At 51.8% G+C, this 22,693-nt stretch overlaps 1 protein-coding gene across 2 annotated transcripts in view; it reads left to right on the top strand.

Moving 5' to 3' along the window:
* The window catches only part of RBM6 (RNA binding motif protein 6), a 56,018-nt gene extending 46,103 nt beyond the window's left edge, over positions 1 to 9,915 (top strand). For both annotated transcript variants that reach the window (XM_080350363.1, XM_080350362.1), the window contains 10 exons: positions 365 to 425; positions 1,371 to 1,462; positions 2,166 to 2,318; positions 3,389 to 3,478; positions 4,237 to 4,326; positions 4,926 to 5,195; positions 5,755 to 5,829; positions 6,438 to 6,535; positions 7,767 to 7,878; positions 9,633 to 9,915. In XM_080350363.1, the coding sequence (XP_080206489.1) occupies positions 365 to 425; positions 1,371 to 1,462; positions 2,166 to 2,318; positions 3,389 to 3,478; positions 4,237 to 4,326; positions 4,926 to 5,195; positions 5,755 to 5,829; positions 6,438 to 6,535; positions 7,767 to 7,878; positions 9,633 to 9,758 (1,167 nt within the window). In that variant the 3' untranslated portion in view covers positions 9,759 to 9,915. The remainder of the gene's footprint in view (positions 1 to 364; positions 426 to 1,370; positions 1,463 to 2,165; positions 2,319 to 3,388; positions 3,479 to 4,236; positions 4,327 to 4,925; positions 5,196 to 5,754; positions 5,830 to 6,437; positions 6,536 to 7,766; positions 7,879 to 9,632) is intronic.
* Positions 9,916 to 22,693: the final 12,778 nt, after the last annotated feature.

Here is a 22,693-nt window from a genome sequence, read left to right as displayed (position 1 = left end):
AGGCTGGATTACTCTCTGCCACGCTTTATAGAGTGACTTAATTGATGACTGATCTCTGTTGCTGGAGTGAATGTCTCTTCTCTAGTGCTTGTTACTAGACTACAGGGCTCTTGCCTACTGAATGGGCTGGAGGCTTCAATATAGATTGCCATGAGCACCTCATTTAAAGATTCATGGCAGCTACAGAGGGCTTGTGCTTCGCAACACTGTCCATTGCTCTGTAGATGAAAAGCTGTCTGCCTGTGCCCTATTTAGGGTAGCTACATGAGCTGATTTCCTGAATTTTGGGCTGTGAGAGGGAGGAAAAGCAATATGATGTTTGTCAAAGAGTCTCTGATCTGTTTGTGTTATTTGCTTACTCCAGGGCAGAAGGGGCATGAGAGACAGGAGGGGCGGCGAATCGCAGAGACGCACCAGAGCACAGTGTAAGTTAAGCTCTGCCTCACTCCTACTGTGGAGACTTTTCTTCCTTAAAAGGGCACTGACATGTAGAAATCAGCCCAAAAATATTTTTAAAGGCCAAGAGTAGGTTTGTTTGCTACACCCACTTCTGAGTTCCCTTGCCAACTTTGTTTAGTCACATTTTCCTATCTGATGATGTGTTTCTCTCTACTCTTACTGTGCAAAACTACATACAGATAAAGGAAACTTTCTACATGCTTTTCCTTGTTGTGGTAAACTGATGGGATAAGATCAGCCCAGCAATTCCTAGATGAGACGGAAGAAAATATGCAGCAGTGCCAGTAGCTGGGAGAACATTCCTGATTGTTTTACAAACTTATATGTAGTATCGCTGAGCTCTGTCTCATCATGCTTTGGAAATGAGAAGCATTCCTCACATTATGGGGCTACCCCTAAGGCCTTTGGCTTTTCCTGTTGAAACAGTTTGCTCCACTTTCTTGTGGGGAACTTTCATGCACCCACAGGGCAGCAGGGATGTGGGGAACGTCATCACTTTAAACAGAAGAACGCTTGAAAGAGCACAGATCTCGTTCACAAGGGTGGGTGGACACATAGCCTGATACTCATTACCTTATTCATAGGAAAATTGCTGAATTTTTTAGCTTTGTCTGGTCAAATGTTGTGGTCTGGTGATTTCAGCACAGCCTCTGTAAGTGTGCTTTGATGTGAAAGTTTTGCCAGAGTCCTAAAACAGAAGAATTGTGAAAACCTGTCTGTCTACTCCTTAAAAAAGAGAAGATGCAGATGGAGTGATGTTGGGATACTCATACGTTTTTTGCCAGGAGAGAAAAATCCTTCTTTCCCAATCTTTATCCTTTTACCAGTGTAATGTTTGCTCCCACTTTTGTCATAAAAGACAAGTTCTGCCTTTGGAATATTCTAGTGTTAACTCTTGTCTCTCTGTTCAGCTCCATCAGATATGTCCACATACATTTATGATCCTGAAACTGGGAATTACTACGACCCCATAGCTGACACATACTACGACCCCAGGACTCAGGTGAGTGTGTGGGAAGAAAGCTTTACACATAGAACATTTTTACAAACTGCCCTTTCTGGAGAGATTTCACAGCTAGGTCCTGAAGACAGGAAGCATAGGACATATGGAGGCAGCTTTGTTTCTCTCACTCAGTCCTGTATAGAAGGGATGCATGTCCCAAAATATCCGTTTAATGAGAGGCTACAAACCCATTAGCTGTGTGTTGAACCAGTTCCTATAGCTGCTTATATGGCCTCTGAAGTGCTGCCTTTGGAGGGTTTTTGGTCCCCTGTTCATTGAGTAGACTTATGGGCAGAGCATCCTGGCTAGATTTTACTGAAGACATGTGATATGCGACTCTCTATATTAAAAGATGGACAGCAGAGCTGTGTTTTCATCTGTAGTTTCTTTGCTCCCTGACCCCAGCCAGCAGTAGTTACAAATATGCCAAAAAAGAACTATCAGCAGAGGTTCTTTGGAACTATCATCTTGTTTTCATTATACTGGACATGTCTGTGTCCTGGGCAAGCAGGGCAATACTCTAATGACCTCACTGTGGTCAACTTTCTTCTGCCCCAACAAATTTCTGAAGCCTTTACCCTCAGCTTTCTGAGGCTCTGCAGTTCCATCTTGCTGTGCTGGTCTCCCCAGCCCAACAAGGACAATAAGCCCAGTAAGGAGATTGTGGGGATTTGGCTAAGTCTGTTCCAAATGCCTCTTTCAGAGAGAAGTCACGATAGACCGAGAAGCCTGTTCATCACCTACAGAGGGCAAGAGGCGGCAGCATGGAAGCCAAGAACGGACAAATGAAAGGAAGGAGCCGCACAGCAGGGACAATAGGGACAAAAAGGAGAAAGGGAGAAGTACTTCTGCTAAGGTAAATCCCTGCAGGCATCAGAATGATCGGAGATCTGAGGCCAGGAGGCTGGCGTAAGATAGGTTAGAAATTAGAGAATAATTTATGGAGGATTCAAAGAGGGAGGGACAGTGAGCAAAAAGCATTAAATACTGAGGTAGCAGACCAGGAACGTGGTGGTTGTCTGGCCAGGTCGGGGTAAGTTCCTGAAATTTTTTTGTTGTGACATTGAGTCAGGGCTTCTTATACCTTCTTCATGGTAAAGAATTCAGAAACATCCAGGTAACTGACACACACATTTCACTCACACTACTGAAAGTACTCGACTATTGTAGCAGAGCCAATGGAAAAATAGCAGAGATGTTTAAACATAGCAAGTCAGATAATAACAGAGATCAAGCTTTCCTCTAACCGCAATTCCTGCCCACTCCAAACACCACAGACAGGCAGGAAGATGAGGCAGACTGTGCAGGCAGGCTGCAGAGGTGAACCGAGATAGAACACAGATAGGAGTCTGTGACAGACATCCTGTACAATCCCTCCCGGAGTCCAGCCCCAGTCCTGGGGCAGTGCCCTTCAGTGTTTACCCCACGAGCAAACACTGTGTGGGGACCTGCTGGGGTGGAGTATCTGCCCAAAGCGGTGTTTGAGCACGAGGACTTGGAGTAGGATCTTCCACAACAGTGCTGTGGCACTGACTGGGCCCAGGGAGAGTCAGGAGAGTTGGCAGAAGTGATTGAGCCATGAATGCAGAAACGTCATTTCCCCTTTGCCTTTTAGTCTGGATGTGTTCTGTAGCAGGACCAGCCCTGGGCAGTTGGCACCCAAGGGGTGCAATTATCCCTGAAGTTGGTACCAAGCCAGCTGAGGAGTCTTACCTGTTGTGGAGGATGCCTGCTCTCACAGGCACTGACCTAGGACAGACATGATCTTGTCTGAGGAATGTGAAAGCATCTCCAGTAGGAATCCTCCCATCACTGTTCCAGGCTGCCTGGTTTCTGTGGATGCTCAGACGCGGCTTTCTGGCTACTGTGTGCACTCTATGACCCTTGTGCTGCTGCTGGCCTAACACTTGGTCTTGGGTTTTTCAGAATGAGCCTGGAGAGGAGAGGTTCTTTACAGAAGATGTCTTCAAAAAGCCATTGCCTCCCTCTTTGAAAAAGGATGAGAGTGCAGGCCTGGTAAGATGTTGCATAGCACTTGTCTTCCCCAGTCAAGTCTGAGTAGCTGATGAACTGCTAAACCAGAGCATGTCCAGAGCTTCAGACAAGTTTTCTGTAAAGCGTGTAGATGTGAAGCTTCACCCTACCCTGCTTGTTGTGCTGCTGAGTGTATGAGTGAGCATCACAGGCTCATCCTGTTGCAGTGCTGGGTGACTGCAGTCTCTGGTGTCTCTGTCCAGTATAAAGAAGATCCTCAGAACACCACCACGCTGGTCGAGCCTGCCCATGCGTTGTGCCACAGACACAGCAGAGAACACTGGTGTTGTCCTTTCCCTTCCCCACCTCTCTAGTACTTGTGCTTTGTCTCACCTCTCACATCCAAGCAGGACTAACTCTTCCGGGTTTCTCTGCTCCCATGCTGGCTGTGCAGGTGGCTTTGTGCATGGTCTCCATGTCCTTTGTGTACACACAGAGGTGTCCAATGTGACCTGGCCCTGCCTCAGCTCCCTCCCTGGTCTGAGGCACAGCTGGGCTGCTGTCAACATCACTGTCTGGCAGAGTGACAGGGGAACAGGCTGGGACAGCACGGTGAGCTGCTGAAAGCAAGGGCATAGCTCCAGGAGAGCTGTGAATCCCCCAGGAGGGGAATGTCTCCCACCAAAACCACCATTTCTGCCAACTGGTTTCCTAGAAGGCCTGTTTAAATGGGTGCTTAGCTGTTAGGTGCACAGAGTCCGTGCTGTGGGAGTCGTAATGCCTGATCTTGACTGTTTCAGAATGAGACTGGAGAGGAGAAGTTCTCTGCAGAAGATGTCTTTAAGAAACCATTACCTCCCTCTGTGAAAAAGGACGAGAGCGCAGCTCCGGTAAGTGGCTCCATAGGATGGACTTTTGACTTGTTCGAGCCTGGGTAGAAGACTAGGGAGGCTCACCAGAGCCTGGCTGTGACCTTGGGTGGCAGAGGTGCTGGATTTTCGTGCCAGAGAAGGGAGCACTGGAGATGGAATGGTGAAGGCCGTGTGTTTTATAACTCTGAGCTTGTTTGCGGGCTTCTAGCATGGGCCTCCTCACTTGAGCAGTCCTTAGGCAGAAAAATTTTCCACTTCAAGAAGTCTTGAGGACTAAGAAAGGCCAGACCTCCCTGATCTCCATTGCTGGAGGAAGTGACTGACAGCAGGTCCCTGCCAAAGAGCTGCTGCTGTGGTCAGCTTCTTGTGTGGCCGTTTGGGAAAGCCTGGCACCAAAGCACAGCCTGTCAAGAGAACAGAAGGGTTCTGCCGTGTGGTGTTTAAACGCTGGCCAACCAGCTTCTTCCCATTCCCTACCCATGCTGCTGGGGTGGTGCTTTCTGGCTCCTGGGCTGGAACAGAGAATTTGTGGGGAAACTGGGTGGGGAAGCAGAGCCCCGCGTGGCTGAGCAGGCGTGATGCTACTAATTATCACACTCTTCTGCCTCTTTCCTCAGCCCAAGGTGGTGAACCCTCTGATAGGACTTCTAGGAGAATATGGAGGAGACAGCGATAATGAAGAAGAGGAGGAAGAGGAGGAGCAGTCACAGGCGCAGTGGCTGCCACCTCCGCACCCACCAGCACAACGCAAGGAGCCGGCAAGGAAGGCCAAGGCCAACGACGACAAGCTGACCGACTGGAACAAACTGGCCTGCTTGCTGTGCAGGAGGCAGTTTCCCAACAAAGAGGTGCTCATCAAGCACCAGCAGCTCTCCAACCTGCACAAGGTACGGGGGAGCTGGTTGCTGGGGGGCTGCGTGTGTGCTGCAAGCTGCCATTGGCTCAACAGCTTTATAATGTGCAGGGAAAAATGCGATGGCTGGGTGGGAAGAGCTGGGTTTGACACAGTAGCAGGTTCCAATCAAAGCGCTGTTCAAAGCATTGTGTGAGCTGCTGGTTCCTCTCATGGGAGTGCTGTAACATCAAGGTGTGACTTTTTAAGCCATAGGGAGATAGCTCAGGCTTGGGAAGAGCGGGTGCTGGCACACAGGAGTGTGATAGCAGTAGGAACTTAGCACTTGCCTCCCCATGTTCTGTGCTGCCTTCGAGCTCTTCTTAGAGGGCCAAACTGCATAAAATAGAACCGGTTGTCTTCCTTACTTTGGAGAGGAAGTGCTCCTGCACTTGGAGGGGAGCAGGTAGTCTGGGCTGCAAGAGAAGCTGCTGCAGTGAGTATAGTGCAGGTGCAAGGGAATGCTGCTTTACCTGCCCAATGTAGGGGCAGAGCAGATGACCCTGACAGCTTGTGTCCTCTGCTGACACTGGCTTCTGTTTTCTTCCTTCCAGCAAAACCTGGAGATACATATGAAGATCAAACGATCTGAGCAGGAACTGGCATATTTGGAGAAGAGAGAGCGTGAGGTGGGTCTGCAGTGATGGACGGACTTCTGGTTGTGGTCCTATATAGGGGGGTGGTGGTCCCAGGCAGAACCTCCACTTCAGCACTTGTGTCTGCAGCCAGGGCATCAAACTCCTCCCAGAGAGTCTTAGACTGAACTGTGGACACTGTCTGCATTTGGACCTGCAGATAGAACTGTGACTTCCAGGAGCAGGCCTCTCTTCTCCCGGTGGGGTCTGAGTGTGATTCTGTTGTCCTGCAAGTCAACGCTGGGCTCTAGGCTGAGTTGGGACCCAGATTTCCATCTAAAATTGAAGCCGTGTATGGACCTGGGCTGCTGCTGCCTGGTCAGGACTGGGAAAGCTGTAACTGCCCATTGTTGGGAAGGCAGCAGAGCTGTTTCCAGTGCCGTAGCTGGAAGGCTGCAACCACAGGTCTGGGTCAGCCCAACAGATGCCATCAGGACAGCGTGAATGGATTGTGCATCCTGGAAACATCCAGGGTTTGTGGGTCCCCAGGACATATTTGCAGCCAGCTGAGGATGAGATGAGACCTGGCTACAGAGCAGTTTCCTGTGGAGGGCTGAATCCTTCATAGCTCCTGTATTTACTTTGTTATTTCTGTTATGAAGGGGAGATATAAAGACAAAGGAAATGACCGGAGAGAGAAATTCCAGCAGATGGATTCACCAGAGAGGAAACGACTCAGATACGACCGGGATTCAGAAAGGTAATGGCTGCTCCTCGTTCAGGCTCTTTGGGGCTGCTGGTCCCAGGATGGTGTGTGTGCCACTGGCATGCCAAGGCCAGGGATCAGCCCATGGGGTGGATCTGCAAGAGGAACGGCCATACAGGCTGGGATTCCTGTGGGGAGAGCAGCCTCTTGTGCTGCAGGACTTCTCAGAGAGAGCAGGGGAGCACCAGGGCTGTGTAGTGCAGGGGTGGAAATGAGGGTTTAGGGGACAGCAGAGACAAGCTGGATGGGTGAGATGGGGATTTGAGTGTGTCTGGCCAGGCATAGGGTGCAAAATGCAGCTTGTTGAAGCTACCTCCTCATTAAGGCACTTGCTGTCCCCCTGTCCTGGCACCCAACCATTGACAGAAAGAGCAAAGCTGTGTTGCATCTGTTCCACTGACTCAGAGGAATGCTGGGAGCTGTTTCCATCTCATTCGGAGTAGGTGGAGGAAGAAAGTGCGTGCTGTGCGGAGCTCTCAGAAGGCCTGCCTGCCGTGAGCTCACATGTTGCAGCGGGCTGAGGAGCTGCTAGGCGTGTGTTGGGGACAAAACTGGTGTGTGCCTTCTGGTACAGCACCTCAGACGGGGACCTTTACTCCGTGTCTTGCAGTTGAAAAATCTGCGTTTTCTCTTCCCTCTGTTTTCCTGGAATAGCTGTGGATAAACTAAAGCAGTTTGTCTGCAGTGTCGTCAGCAGCCAGAAAGGAGAACTTGCCTGAAGGAAGCTATTTTTGTGTTGAGCAGTTTTTTAATGGTGGAGCTTGGTTAGTGGTTTTGGATGAGTAATGACCAGGTGGGAAAAAGCATGTCTGAATCAAAAACTGTAGAGCTCAATGACCACAGCACTGGGAGAAAAGAAAGACCTAACAGAGCAGCAGGCATTAGACTTCACTTTCTTGATATTGCTAAAATTCAGATTAAGAAATGCAAGCACAGAATGCTCCTGGTTTGCTTGTATCATAAATAGTTTGGAGCCTGATCTCATTTCCTGTGCACTGGTGTGTTTTTTGTGTGGGACAAGAAGTTTTACAGTCAAAGCTGTCTGAGTCCTGCACCCAGAATCCACCAAGTTGGATCCCTTGGGCAGTGTGCTTCTTGCAAGCAACTTGGGTGCCCTTCAGGAGAGGCTGGAATATCGGTGAAGGTGCAGTTAGCAGAGCTGGAAATCCCTGGCATGTGTTTGAAGCCCTGCAAAGCTGGACAATTGATTCTGCCTCTTTTGCAGTGACTATGACCCCAGGATGGATAGTAACAACAAAGGGAACCGCATGTTTCAGTCCACGGGGTGGAAGAAGGGCTTCGGCCACAACCAGCAGGGCACAACATCCCCGATGGAGGTGAGTCTTCCCTTGCTTTCCAGACACATCCCTGTCCTGTGGCCAGTGATGTCTCCCAGGACAGCTGGACCAAATTCCTGGCCGGCACAAAAGTCGGGCTTCAAGTCTCTGCACCACAAGATGGAATAATACGTGTGTGCTGATTAACTTTGTAGGCTGGGAGGGACTGCAAGCGTGTTGGCAGTGAGAAAAGGTTAGAATTTATATGGATCTGGAGCAGCTGAGAATAGAGTAACAGTGAACAGGGAGGGTGTGAGTGCCTGATCAATACCTGCCCAAAGCCAGGCTGGGGTTGGAGCAGGTCACCAGTTGAGTGCTCTGCAGCCGTGTAAGCTGGGGAGAAGGTGAACCTTCTCCTGGGAGGTGCAAGCGTGGCCAGAGCCACAGGTATGTGATATCGTTTGTCTGCTCTGCTTGTGAGGCTCTTGCTGCTGTTCTGGACTGCAGAAGGGAGCACTGGGGTGCATGGTCTGATGAGGAGCAGAGTCCCTGGCAGCAAAGGGCTTCAGGGACAGGCAGGGCTGGGTAGATCCTGCCTTCTTGGGACAGGCTGGTCTCAGTGGACCTTAATTTGCTGGAGAGGGTCTATCTGACAAGCGGCACAGGCCAGGGACTGGCATAACTTGCCCAGGGGCACGTGAGCAGCACCGTGCCCTTGTGGCTACCATCACTTGTGGTGGCTTTATCGTCTGGCTGGCTCACTGCCATGGTGTCAGTGCTTCGCCAAGCGGCAGGCAGCTCGCAGCGCAGCTCACATTGCGACATTCAGCTTGCAGTCGAGTTTATCATTAAAGGCAAATATTTGAAGCTTCGTGACGTGTGTTTGCTTGAGCCCACACACACACGAGGCAAGATTTCCTCTTCAGTGCAGACAGCAGGCACCGGCCCCAGCTGCTCCTCAGTCCTCAGGGAAAGTTTCCTGTGGCCACAGGACGGGCTTTGCCGAAGCACCCACTGCAGCAATGTGCTCTGGGGGCTCTGACCTCTGATCAGGGCTCCCTGGACCAGCTGCAGGAGCTGATTGCAAAGCACAGCCATCGTACAATCCTATGCAAGCCTCCCGGAAGGGCCCCAGAGATACGCTTTCTTCTCACTTCCAAGTCATGCCGGACAAAGCCATGTGCCCACTTCGGCCCCACAGGGCTTTGATCTCTCAGCCTAATTGATCACATCTCTGGTATTCAGATAAGTCAGACTTAAAAGCAAGAGAAACTTCCAGCCTTGGGCTAGCTCTCCTGGGCTAACTCTAGGCAGGTATTACTGAATAATTCAGACACTGGCTGCAAAAGCCAGTCGTTAAAAACTGGTTGAAATTCAAAGTGAGCTACTGCAGCCCATGGGAGCTCTGTTAGAGGAGAGAACAGCTGAGCTTGTGCAAACGCAGGCAAACGGCAAACAGCTCCCCAGGAGCCCGGCTCTCTCGCTGGCACTTTCCTTTACTGTTTCAATCCTCACTCGCACACGCTGCCTGGCATCTGCTGGCGCTGCCTGTTTTGGCTGCCTGCTCATACCCCACCGTCTGCTCGTGCTGATCGCCATGGTTTGGTTCTCGACAGGCATTTGCTGACTGCGGTTTTGTTGCCTGCAAAGGGCCAAGAGTTTCTCCCAAACAGCTTTTGGAGGAACACGGTGCACTTGCTGTTCATCCTGGATCCACGCGGGAGCAGTCAGCTGTCAGCCTGGGGAAAGCTTTTCCTTCATGGGCAGTCAGCAGAGAGCATTGATCGCTAACACAGGCTGTGTCTTGTTTTCAGGCAGAAAATCGGAAGAAGGGCCCTGGCCTGGGTGCCCCCGGGAAGCCCAGCAAGCGGCAGTCCAACGAGACCTACCGCGACGCTGTCAGGAGAGTCATGTTCGCCCGCTATAAGGAACTGGAGTGAATGGTAGAGAAAACCCCAAGCCTGTCTCTCTCCATCTCCATCTCTGTCTGTGTCCTGTTCTCTTGAGGGTTTGGTCTGGGTTTTTTTGTTGTTTTTTTGAATTGTTACAGGTTTTGCTGCTAGAGTTTTTTTTAATAAAACTGAAAATTTGTCAGTGCTTGTCTCGTGCCTAAAATGGCATGTTTGAAAAACATGTTGTGCTTTGGAAGATTCCCATTGTGTTTTGCTCTCTGCTGCTGAGGTCCCTGGCGCTTGTGGCTATGTCTGTGGGGCTGGGACAGGTTGAGTCACTGCTCTGCAGCACATTCCCTGCCCGCTCAGGGACAGATGCTCCTGGTGCCATGTACTTGTGGGTCAGGATGTGATCTGGAAGCAGGGTACAGCCCCAAGGCCTGGGAAGAATTCGGGAGCAGGAGTGACCTGTGCGGAATTCATCCTGGCTGTTAGCAAGGACAGCTGGGTTCAATTAATAGCAGGAGCTTAATGGCTAAAGGTGGTCTTGCTGATGCTGGGTGTCATCTGGGCTCCCCAGCCAGTGCAGAGTCCCCCTCTTTCCTTCCCACAGAGCATGAGGAGGGCTGGATCTGGTGGCAGTGGTGTTGGGGATGCTCGTGGGGACATAGATATCCTGGTCCAGGGTGACCGGGGCTGTGTGGTGGCCTTCAAGGAGTGGTGCTTGTCAGAGAAAAAGTCGTTTTGGGCAGCTCCTGGACAGGGATGTGTCCTGGGGGTGGTTTGTCTGAAGCACAGTGAACACATGTGTGCGCGTGTACACAGGGCAGGGACCATGGGTGACAAGGCTGAGCATGGCCTGTGCGGATAAGGCTGACGCTGATGGCGGTGGCTGGCAGGAGGTGGTGTGGAACTGCACTGGCCAGCACCCAGCGCTGCTTGCTGGCAGAGAGCTGGCCCAGCATCAAACATCCCTACGGAGGGAAAACGGGAGACGTGGAAGCTGAAGACAGCAAGATGTGGAGGTGAAGGGCCACTGTGCAACACCTGACAGCTACAGGGAGCACAAGGCCTGTCCACGCTGCTTTTCCTCATCTCCAACACAGGCAAGCCCGGAGAGGTGTGGGGAACTCACTGGCTGGCACCCTGGCCCTTGGTGCTGCACCCAGTGATGGTGGAGGTGGGGACAAGCGTTGTGGTGCTGGTGAGTACGTGGGTATGAGGGGAGGGAACGTGTGTGCCCAGGGCAACGTGTTTGGTTTAGAAAGAGTCTGTGACAGCCCCTCCGCTGGAGAGTCCCCTGTGCTGAGTCTGGGGGCTCTGCGCAAACCAGCGTGAGGAGCTGCTGAAGAAACTTGCTTTAGGAGAACAGTGTGGCAATTTAGATGGAGGAAGGGTCGGTCACTCTAGAGCTGTGCGCTAAAACAAGAACACTGTGGGATTAGTGGTGCAACCAGCAGCAGCTTGTCTGGGTCTGTAGATTGGGCCAGTCTGGGTGATGAGGATGCTGGTGCTTTTAATGGACATGTGTGTAATGACCCTGACCCACAGGGTTCCACTCTGTTAGGGTGGAAATAGTGAGGAATTAACCCAAACTAGAGCCTGAGTGAGTAGCACAAAGTCTCAAAGGGTAGCAAGCCTTCACAGTCCTCCTAGTGATCTCCAAACGAGGGCAAAGCATTTGACAAAATGTACAGAAGGAGGCCCTGGCTGTACAGAGTTCTGCAGCCTGGGTGGCAAGATGGGGCTTTGGTCCTGGGGGGTCCTGGGATGCGAGGGGGAGGACAGGGAGGGCAATGGGCTCCTGGGGATGAGGTCCCTGGAAGGGAGCGGTGGGGGGGGTGTGGATCTGGAGGAGCAGGCTCGTGCTCTCGAGTCTGGAAATGATTTGTGCATAAGGGGGAAAGAAAGGGGACTGCGATGGGACATGGTTTTCAGCAGCACTGGAGGGAAATGGGGAACTTGGGGGGAGACCAGTGTCTGCTGCACAGGGTGTACCAGGCACCCACGTGTGCCAAAAATGAGCACCCACAGCACGTCATTCCCAGACAGAACGGGGATCCTTCACAGCCACCAACTGCAGGAACCCGTTATCTGATCTTATTAATTTGCTAAGTGGGTACATCCATCTTAGTGAAAACTTGTTAACAACTGATGGTACATAATTAATTAGATAATAAAACAGATAAATGTTAGAGCAGCTTCCTTTGGACAGATGGACCTCCGTCAATGATGTGCGTTCCTTGGCTTAGCTTTGCCTTTGCGTGCTTGCTCGCTTGTCGTTGGCGTGATGTGCATATGTGAAAGGAGAGGCAGCGCAGCACTTGCCTTGTAGGCCGATTGCCAGGGCTCAAGTCAGGAACACGAGAGGAGCAGGAACAGACTGTAGTGAAAAGAGGAAAAAAAGATCTTAAAAAAAAAAATCTAATTGCAAGGTGCATCTGTCTCCAATCGAGAGAAATCCTTCCTCAGTGGAGATAACTTCCCATTATTTATTAATCATCACAACATTAAATTTCTTGGCTTCCATTATTTTGAGGATCATAGTAACTGATTATAGGAAATCAGGAATATGGCTTGTGGCTTAAGATGTTGGAACAATACCGTGTTACTCACAAAATGTGAGGTTTCAAGGGGGTGTGCTGTGTGTGGCTGGAAAACGCCACTCACCCCAACTGAAAAGAGTATCCCAGTACCACCAGCTCATGGAAAATCAAGGTAACCCCTACATTTTGTATTGACTTAATTCCTCTGAATTCCTCTTCCCCAGGATAACCCAGCCTCTCTGTATTCCCTTGGAGATGTGCATGTGTATATAAGGTACATATACACATAGGAATGTACGTATACACGTGGGAATGGTGTCTACCTGTGTTGTGCACCAGCTGGGGGATATCCAGGGTGAGGGAATGTGGAGGAGCACTCCAGTGGGGTTGGGATGAGGTGACTGGGACAAACAAATAGAGTAAGGAGCTAAAAGCATTAAAAAGCAGCAACAAGCCAGGAAACCTCATATTCTCTTAGGAAAGCAGCACCATAGGTGGTAATGTAGAAACCCTGACTATTTGTCACTGGTGTAGTGGCTTTGATATCTTTAATATTTTTTTAAAGGATGGTCACCTAAAGCCACAGCTGCATTTCAACTCCCTTTATGTCTTATAATTATTTTCTTTGTATTACAGAGCTTATTCACAACTGTCCTAGAGCTGTTGCCATGTCCAGCATGTTGCCTGGTGTGCCATCCTGTGGTGATGGGCATGCCTGAAGATTGCCATTCATTTTTATTTCTTGGAAGGTCCAGCCAAGACTGTTGGAACAGCTCACAAGGGAAGTCCTGTGTTGGAGCAGGACTTCCAAAGGGAATTGGTGGAGTACAAGTCACCAAATCCCAGAATGTCGGGGATTGGAAGGGCCCTGGAAAGCTCATCCAGTGCAATCCCCCCATGGAGCAGGAACACCCAGATGAGGTTACACAGGAAGGTGTCCAGGCGGGTTTGAATGTCTGCACAGAAGGAGACTCCACAACCCCCCTGGGCAGCCTGGGCCAGGCTCTGCCACCCTCACCATGAAGAAGTTTCTTCTCATATTTAAGAGGAACCTCCTGTGTTCCAGTTTGCACCCATTGCCCCTTGTCCTGCCACTGGTTGTCACCCAGAAGAGCCTGGCTCCATCCTCCTGACACGGCCCCTTTCCATATTGATCCCCAGGAATGAGTCCCCACTCAGTGTCCTCTTGTCCAGCTCCAGAGCCCCAGCTCCCTCAGCCTTTCCTCACACGGGAGATGCTCCACTCCCTTCAGCATCTTGGTGGCTGCGCTGGACTCTCTCCAGCAGTTCCCTGTCCTGCTGGAACTGAGGGGCCCAATGCATTTCACCTCCTCCTTCCCTCCCCACCTGCTGCCCATACTGACTGTAGAGAGCGGTTCCTGCGCTGGGGGACCGGAGGAGGTCTGATGGTTGATGGGCATGGAGAAGTCGTTCGCAGGAGGACTGGAGCAATTGTAACCAGTACTAAGGCAGATGTGAATGGGAGCTTCATGCATGCAAGAAGCAGGGGAAGAAAAGGCAGAACAAGGGGTTCCAAAGGCTGGACTGTGGGGGTAGGGAGGGACACTGCCCCAGGGGCACGGCTGCTGGGCTGTGCTTGGTGTGGGGATGTTTTTAAGAACAGGAGCCCTAGACTTCATGTTTCCAAAAGGAAATGAAGCTCACCATTTAGAAGGTGGGAGGCAGAGGGCCCAAGCTGGGCACTGGTACTTGGACCCCTGCCCACAGGGTTCCATCTCTGACCTCTGTCAGCCCCAAAGGTTCTTATGCAGGAGGCTGATGGCACATCTGAGGGCCTCTGGAGCAAGAGCCGCTTTCCCAACGTAAAGCAAGTAGATGCTTCTAGACATGAGGAAGAAATTTTTTACACTGAAGGCAGTGAAACACTGTCCCAGGTCACCCAGAGAGGTGGTGGATGCCCCGTCCCCGGAGACATCCCAGGCCGGATGGGCTCTGAGCAACCCCATCTGAGTGAATATGTCCCTGCTCATAGCAAGGGTGGCACTGGATGAGCTTGGAAGGTCCCTTGAACCCAAACTATTCTGTGATTCTAGATAGTCTTTGATTTTCAATATTTATTTATATTAATATTGATACAACAATGATTCAGGGCCTTGTAAGTGGAACATATTGATGTAAAGAGCTGGAGTTGTGCTTTCTAAAAGGAAAACAGCCAGATGAGATGAGGGAAGAATTTGTAAAGGGGAAGGAGAAGAAGAGACTTCCCTCCGCAGCAGCGAGCTGCTTCAGGGAGGGCAGAGGTGTCCCTGCAAGGGGGCTGGGGCTGCCCCACTCAGCTCCAGCGCAGCCAGGAAAGGACAGAAGCAAGTTGTCCTTCTGCAAGGTGGGCACACAGCTTTTCTGCTGTCCATGGAATAAAACAAGCGCTGCTTTATCTCAGCCATGGCTTTCTCCAGAGTCCATTCTGAAAAGCAGAAGTGACACAGCTTTTTGCTAACATGGTTCCTGCCCCGCTTCCCCCAGGGACTGGCACAGCAAGGGGGACAAGGGCTGCAGGCAGCAGCAAATGCACACTGTGGGGATCTTCCCGCTGCAACATGACGCTAAAGCAGGAGCTCACAACTGCTCTTTCTGCAGACCAAGCACACTCACTCATTGCAGAGAGAGCAAAGATGGCCCAGAAAGCCAGCCAAGAGGTGAGTGCAGGATGAGGTACCTGCCCTCCTGCAGCACAGACCTGGCAGAGGAAAACATGTCTGGCTAGGGTAGTGCAGAGCCTGAGACCAGACCTGGCTGCATCTCGTTGGCCTGGCAGGCACTGTTCAGGACCCTCTCTGAAGTGGTTTACACAGTTTGGCATAGAAAAATCTCACATCTCTGTAGGCCAGGTACATCCATTTCATCAGTGGCATCAGAACCCCTGTTTTTCCTCCAACAGAGGCAACTTCTGATGCTCCACAAATTTGGTTTCTACCACTCAGCTGCAAGTGAACTAAAAACACCCAGCCCCAGGGATTTCTTGTCTAATACAACCAGTGAACAAGTGCAGCTGCTGCTGGCCATGAGGGGCATTGCAGGCTTGTACAGCTACAACTGAACCTGGTGTCGGGCAACTCCTCATCAGGCAAAGCTCTGCCAGGACACCCCCAAAGCACAGGACATCATCAAGCAGAACATGAGCGGGCTACAGCTCTACTGCTAAAATCTTTAGGAGCAAATACATTTCAATAAGCCATTTTTAGTAACTATTTCAAACAAATCCAAAGGCCTTGTCTTTATCTGAAGTGAAAGAGCAGAGTAATAAAAATCTGTACATGCCTCTAGTTGAATGTGGGAAGATACCTGAAAAGTACCATGAATATTTTTAGTCATTTAATGTTTTAAGAGGAACAGGAGTTTAACATTCAAAGGAGGCTGTCACTCAAATCATGCCCCCGTTTTAATGTAGATTATGTATTTCTGTATTCATCCATATACAAACAAGAAAGACTGTTCTGTTCTTTGCACTGGGGACATTATGCTTTTGAATGTCAGCAAGTATAATCTTTGTGAAATCACACTTTCATAGACTTCCATCCAGTAGCAAATATCCAAAGAAAGATGAATGACATAAGTCACATAATGACTGGAATAGCTGAGATAAGCAGAGACACAAGCCCTTGTCTAAATTCTGACTTGATTTCCTTTGCCAGCACATTTTGAAGGGGATCTGTTTTGGCCAAGTTGCTGCTGGGGTGTGCGTGTGGAGAAGGGGTTGAATGGGGTGAGATGGCACCAGGCTGCCTCACAGCAGCATCTCTCACCATGGGCAAAACAGCCCTGGCCCAGGGAAATGATACCATGAAAAAGAAGCTTCTTCCCTACAGAAAAGGGCAGCCAAGAGGACACAGACCTTCCACACGAACCTCCCACTACTCAAACTCCCCAGTGTGTGCCCAGGGTCCTGCTGCAGCACGTCCCTCACCACGTGCTCCAGCCCCCCCAGGGCAGGAGGTTGTCCCTGGACTCACACTGCTGCCCTGCCTGGCACCCACTGCCCTCCTCCCCAACACGCTGCTGGGAGGAGAATCACTTGTGCTGGTTACTCCTGGCAGAGGAAAAAGGCAGAAGCATTTGATAAGACAAGGGGTAATGGTTTTAAACTAAAATAAGGTAGATTCAGACTAGATTTAAGGAAGAAATTTTTTACGCTGAAGGTGGTAAAACACTGGCCCAGGTTGCCTGGGTTGGTGGTGGATGTCCCATCCCTGGAGACCTCCCAGGCCACGCTGGATGGGCCTCTGAGCAACCTGACCTGGGTGAAGATGTCCCTGCTTGTGGCAGGGGTTGGACTGGTTGAGCTTTGAAGGTCCCTTCACACCCAAACTGTTCCAGGATTCTACAGCACTTCCAGCTGTGGAGGGGGGACCCGCAGCTTACTGTGCCAGTGCTGGCCCATCTCCAGCACCCACCTCTTGCACTGGGGCACACAGGGCTGCCCCTGGGAAGCATGAGTGGATCAGCAACATGAACACCAACCCAGCCATGCGCAGCACTGCCACCAACACTTCTCATCCCCTCCAGGAGCACAGTTCTACTCCATGCGTGTGTTGCTCAGCCCATTTACAGCCTGGAAGAAGCCTGTCCTGTCCCACCCAGCTGTTAATGTGCACCTCACTTCCCTGCAGAGCATTCGGGTGTGTTGCAAGGAAACTGGGGAATGAGAGCATTAATTACAACCCAGGGGACCACCATCCCACACAATGGAAGGATGGGCAGGTCCAGAAACAACAGAGAGCTGGATAACAGCTTGAAGCTCATCCTCTGGAGCCATTTGCAGTCATCACCTTACAAACACCACTGCTGGGGATAACCCTGGGGAGCACCTCCTATGCTGCAGGATGCATACATACCGTATGACTTCATGCTGTGTCACGTCGGGCTCGATCCAGATGGAGGTGAGGAACGGCTGAGGTACCTGTGCTGGGGTAGTTTGGGTTCCCATTGGGTGGGAGCAGCAGGAGCAGGGTGACCCCAGCACAGGCGGTGTCCTCACCCACCAAGGTGCCACCCCACAGGACCTGAGTATGGCCAGCGTGGGGGTAGTGACAGGTGCCACCAACAAGCTGGTAACAAAGCTGCCAGTAACATTGCTCTGAGGTTAACCAGGAGCTGGGGCTGCCTACATCAGCCTGAAGTCCACTCAGAACAACAGTCTGGACCTGCAGCACAGCTTAGAAAAGGGCTTACAACCCAGGCCTGGGCTTAAATGGAGCTCCCAGCCCAATGGTCAGCAGGTGGGTGGGTGAGCGCCCAGGTGAGGCAAATCAGTGCCCCCAGGGCCCTGACACCCTCCCTGGCCCCACTGGGGTTTTGGGCAGCTCCCTTGGGTCCTCCCTGTTGCTGGGACTTAGGAGACAGTCCAGCAGCTCTCTGGGCACAAGGCAGTTACACGGCAAAGTCCCTTTTCTCCAAAGCCCTGTTGGGTGTGCCTGCTCCAGCACATTAATGTGGCTCAGGGGTGCACTTCTGAAAATGATCTCCTGACTTGCCTCACTTTACTGTGCTTTGGATCATGTCCTGGAGCAGTTCTGGAGAGCTCAGGCCTGGGAGAACAGCAACTGGATTCCTTTCAGATGAAACCAAATCAAACGTGCTCCAGGAATGCACCTCGAGCTCCCCAGGCACTGCTGGGCGTTCAGGCTACAGCATCAGCCCAGGGGTTTTCTGGAGTTTAAAAAGAACCCACAACCTTGCAAAAGTGCAGTACGTACACTGGGTCCTTGGATGTACAGGTCCGCTCCTGCTGCACTGTGCTTGCGCACAGCTTTCAGAGCCCATGTCCTCACACATTTCCCTTTCCATGACATTTCACTCTGGAGTTGCTTGTGGACCAGAGCTTTCCTTTCTAAATCCCGCTGCCAGGCTGCAGTGGGACAGTACCTGTGTGTCCCCAGTCCCCATCTGCCCCGCTGCATTTCGGTTTCCCAGTTAACAAAGTAAAGAAAAAGGAGCGATGCATTTGATGGGCTGCTTTACTCTCCCAGCCCATTAGGTGTGCCTCGAGTGCAGGAATGAGACATCCCAGGAAAAGCCGAATCCTTTCCTATGACTTCATGCAAGCCTCACAGCCCCTGGCCAAATAAATCCATTTACCGCCAGATGGCAATTGCTGCTCGCAGATCCCGGGCCGAGCAGCGGCGGAGCACTCCCGGGACAGCGGGGTCACCGCAGCGGGGGCTGGTTTTGTGAATGAAGGGGCTGCCACCCCCCGGCTCCTCCCTGCAGCCTCCCAGTGCGCTGGGTGTGCTGGAGGCCACTGGGCTGGCAGCAGGGTGGGCTCGTCGCACTGAGACCCCGCGGGCTCCCGGGCTGGTGAGTAGCAGAGATGGGTTAATTGTTCATCAGGTTGGCAGTCCGGGCTGGGCTGGGTCCCTTGTGTCTGTCCCCAGGGCTGGGGCAGCGTTCCCAGGGTGGTTGAACCAGGGCTGACCCGCTGGAAACCTGTTTGCTTTTACAGTCTGCTTTGTTGTGGTTTATATCTCTGTGAAGAGCAACTCAGCAGTGACTTGTCTTTAACCAGCTCTGTAGAGAGAGCAGAGCTTGTTCTGCTGCTCTGTTTGCTGTAGTACACAATGAAAAGTTTACGGTCATAACCTTTTTTGGTTACAGCTATTAATGCCTTAACTTGGATTCCAAGAAGTTTTATTACTAAGGTAAAGGTGCTTCCAGAGCTGGATTTTCTGAGGCTCCTTGACTTCGATGCTCTGCTTTTGCTAAGGTTTAACAACCTGAAATCCCATATCAGACAGATTTTTCACTAAAGACCTATTCCATTCTGGGGACTTCTCCACTGCTCAAAGACAGCTTTGTTGGATTTCCCCCACCTCCCCAAATAAAAATCAATCATTTGCCTCCAAGCAGTTGTGACAGGTTTGGTCTGAGGAAGCAAAATAACCTCCCAGTACTGTGGGGGAATCATCCCCTGCTCAGGCTGCATTAAATTTGTCAGGACAGATTCAAACTCCCTCTCTGCAATGCCTCAGCTCTCAGAAACCTTGGGACATGCAATATAGCAAGCAGAAAAGAAACAGAGCCTGGGAAATGCCGGGTGCTCTCCAAAGGGGTCCTTTAACTAATGACCCTTCTGCTTGGAGGCATTGCAGAGCCTGGGGATGAACAGATGGAGTCAGAAGCCTTACGCACCTCCAGCATCTTGGATAGATGTTTCAGTGCGATGGGGCTGTGATACTCCAGGTGAGGGTATGAGGGAGGCAGTTTGTTTATGTCTAGAAACAAATAACAACGTACTTGATGAACTTAATTTAAGACAAGGAGAGTTATTTCTTCCTACTCTTGAAGTAAGACTGCCTCTGGCTTGAGCTACAGCACTTCATGGGGGTGCAGCTGGGCTTTGGTGAACCCCCACCTTCAGGGTGCTGCCAGGGCTGTGTTTCCTTAAGCAGTTTATTGCCCACACAAAATCATCACGTTAATCTGTCTGCTGAGCACTGGTGTGAAATTCGCACCACGCTGGAAACAAGCATTTTTTGAGGCAGTCGGGTGCCCAAGGGAAGAGGGGAAGGTGCTCTGGAAGGGCAGATCACAGCCCTGGGCTGTCCCACGTGCACGCCACAGCAGCTTGTTCTTTGCCAAGCGGAGCGTGTCCCAGCTTTCCAACAGCCAGCCCTGCCACAGCCTTCAAAGGGAGGGGGGGCTTGGCAGCCCGTGGGTCACCGACTTGACATGATGGGTTGCTATAATCTATAGATTTCTCCTGCAGAGTTAACAGTATTGAAAATGACAGAGACAGACACAAACACCCTTGTGATTTATGAGTCAGGGATGGATAAGTCAATTGAAAAGCCAGGGCAGAGATATCAGCTCTATAAGAAATATGGGAAGAATTCATCCCTAATCTAATCTCCCTGAATTCCACAAGGATGCAAGACAGAGATCATTTGCTTCAGTTCCTTGGGGTGAGATTTAAACAGGAAACCCCCAAGGGTGTAAGTTGTTCTCCCAAATACCAACGTGCTTGTTCGTGGAGGCCGGAGAGAGGGGGTGGCACAGCCTGAGCCATCCCAGCTTGCTGGAGGGGAGGTGATGCCCGGCTGCGGGGCTGCCAGCGGCGCTGGGCTCGAGCGGAGGCAGCGGGAGCCAAGCCTGGGTTCCTCGGCAGGACTAGTGATGCTCTTTGCCAAACCGAGCCCTTCAGCCAGCAGAGCTGGCAGATGCTTTCGCCAGCAAGGGTTTCTGGCTGCCTCACTCTCTGCTGTGCCCCTGTGACACCCTCTCAGGGGCCGTTTACAGCAAGGATGAAGATTTATTGTAAGCTTTGGCTCTCGGACTCTTGGAGCTGCCCCTTCCTCCAAGTTTGGTCTGTCCTCACTCCAGCTGGAGTTACAGCGAGAGGCAGCTTTGAGAGCACAGGGTAATCAGGTCTTTACAGGCACTCGCTCACACAGTTACAAACCCATGAACTAGGGAACATGAACTTGAGAGCAAAGACACAGTTCAGCAGCTGAGTAGCCCCCAACTCCGGGAGCAGCTGGGAGCAGCTTTCGGATAGGGAATGGGGAGACAGCATTACCTGCTCTGGCCTGGGTCTCCAGCTGCGGTCCTCTCTGTCTCCACCCATCAACTCCCCACCTACTTCTCATTTCTCCCCTGCTCACAGGACCTGGCTGTGCCTTCTCCAACTCTTTTTGCCTGGGACAACAGAAGCACAAAGTGGCAAAATGACCAGTATAAGGCTGCAGAGCTGGGGTCACAGCACAGGGGACCGGGTCATTCTGCCTCCCTGTAGAATAGATTATCCCAAATCACAGCCATAAAAATCCAGCATCTACCCGTAGCTAGCTGCCAGGGAACGACAGATTTTGTGGTAGCCGGGAGGGAGCACTCCATGTTCCTGGCAGAGATAAGCCTTTTTATTCCCTAGTGTGGGCACTGTAGGATATTTGGGCTCTGCAGGATATTTGGGCTCTGCCATCTCCATGCTCAGTGACGCCACATACCCCTGACCCACCCCAGGCTCCACTGGACCTGCAGGCACAGCACACACGTGCTCCAGCCAGCACAACCCAGCTCTGCCAGGAGGATGGCATGGCACGGAGCGTGGTTGGCGCCAACGTCACCCCCATTTGACTTGGGAGCCTGCCCAGGATATGGTTTCCCTAAAACAATGCTGTTCACAAGTCGTGTGGGGTTATTGTTCTTGTCCCACGTGCTGGCGACCTGCCATTGATTGTGCGCAGGAACCACTCTGCTGCTCCCACTGTCGAGTTCAGGTTTATTTCCCCGTTTTCCAGGAGGAGACCATTGATGTCAGCTAACTTGGCTTTCAGTTTCAATCATCTGTCCATTGTCCACTGAGCACAGAGCTGGCCTTCCCACGGTGCGTGCTCCCACGCAGGCGGGTGGTGACAACTCTGCCACCACATGCTGGCTTGTACATGGGCACTGGAAGAGTCAGGCTCAGCACTGAGCTTCCTCAAGGCTCTGGTGCATGGTGTAGGAGGATGATCGGCTGTTTGCAGGAAGGTGGGATGCTTGTGGTCAATCCCTGCCCTGCTGCAGTTCCCATTTGGCCACGGGCAGGTGACTCAGTCCATCTGCAGCTCAGCTCCCCACAGGAAGGGTGACAGCCACAGTGGCCTTCCACAGTGTGGATGAGTACTTGGAGGACTGAGATGCGCTCCCATGAACTAGGGGCCGGATAGGAAGGATGTGTCCTGGGAGCAGCACCTTGGGTGAGGTACATGGTGGTGGTTGCTTCTGGGCTGCTACCAGCACCAGGAGCCACACTGTGAGTAGGTATCTCCACTTGGGCCCATCTGCTGGTTTGGGTTGTCTCTGGTTTAACCAGCCAGTTAAATAATTGCAACGAGGGGGCTTTGCCTTAGAGCATGCTGCTGCCAGCCATCACCCTGGTTCCTCTCATGCAAAAGCTACAGCAGCTGCCCAGCGACTGACCTGTTCCACCCCTGACAGATGTGTCTTCATCTTCAGCTCAGCCTGGAGATGACCCGCGGTCTCCTGGGGCAGAATGGATGAGCAGCCAGCAGGGGTGAGCAGCCTGGCGTCCATCCCCTGTGTCTCTGCCAGTTACTGATCCTCAGAAATTCCCTGCACAGAGGCGCAGCGGGGCCAGGGCCAGGGCTCCTTCCTCCAGACACCCCCCTTGTCCACAGTGGATTATCCACTGCTGGGGACTGCGAGGCAGCTCAGCCCTTTGGGAGCTCACCCTGGGCAGAGACGTGTCCCCCAGCTCCCCCGGCAGTGTCCTGGAGCAAAGGGCAGCGTGCCGAGGAGGCTGCCGGAGCGTGGTGCTCTGCAGGGGTCCAAGCCAGAGAGCTTACCCGGCCGTCCAGGCTGTAATTACCGAGGAGCTGCAGCCAAGAGGCTCTGAGAAGCAGCAGATAACAGCACAGGCACCCTCCAGCCTCATTAAAATACTTTCTCTGGCGAAGACCCCCACGCCTGCCCAGCCTG

Source organism: Nesoenas mayeri, assembly GCF_963082525.1.
Source record: "Nesoenas mayeri genome assembly, chromosome: 10".
Taxonomy (NCBI): domain Eukaryota; kingdom Metazoa; phylum Chordata; class Aves; order Columbiformes; family Columbidae; genus Nesoenas; species Nesoenas mayeri.
Note: the sequence above shows the minus strand (reverse complement) of the source record. Positions and strands in the feature narration are given on the sequence as shown.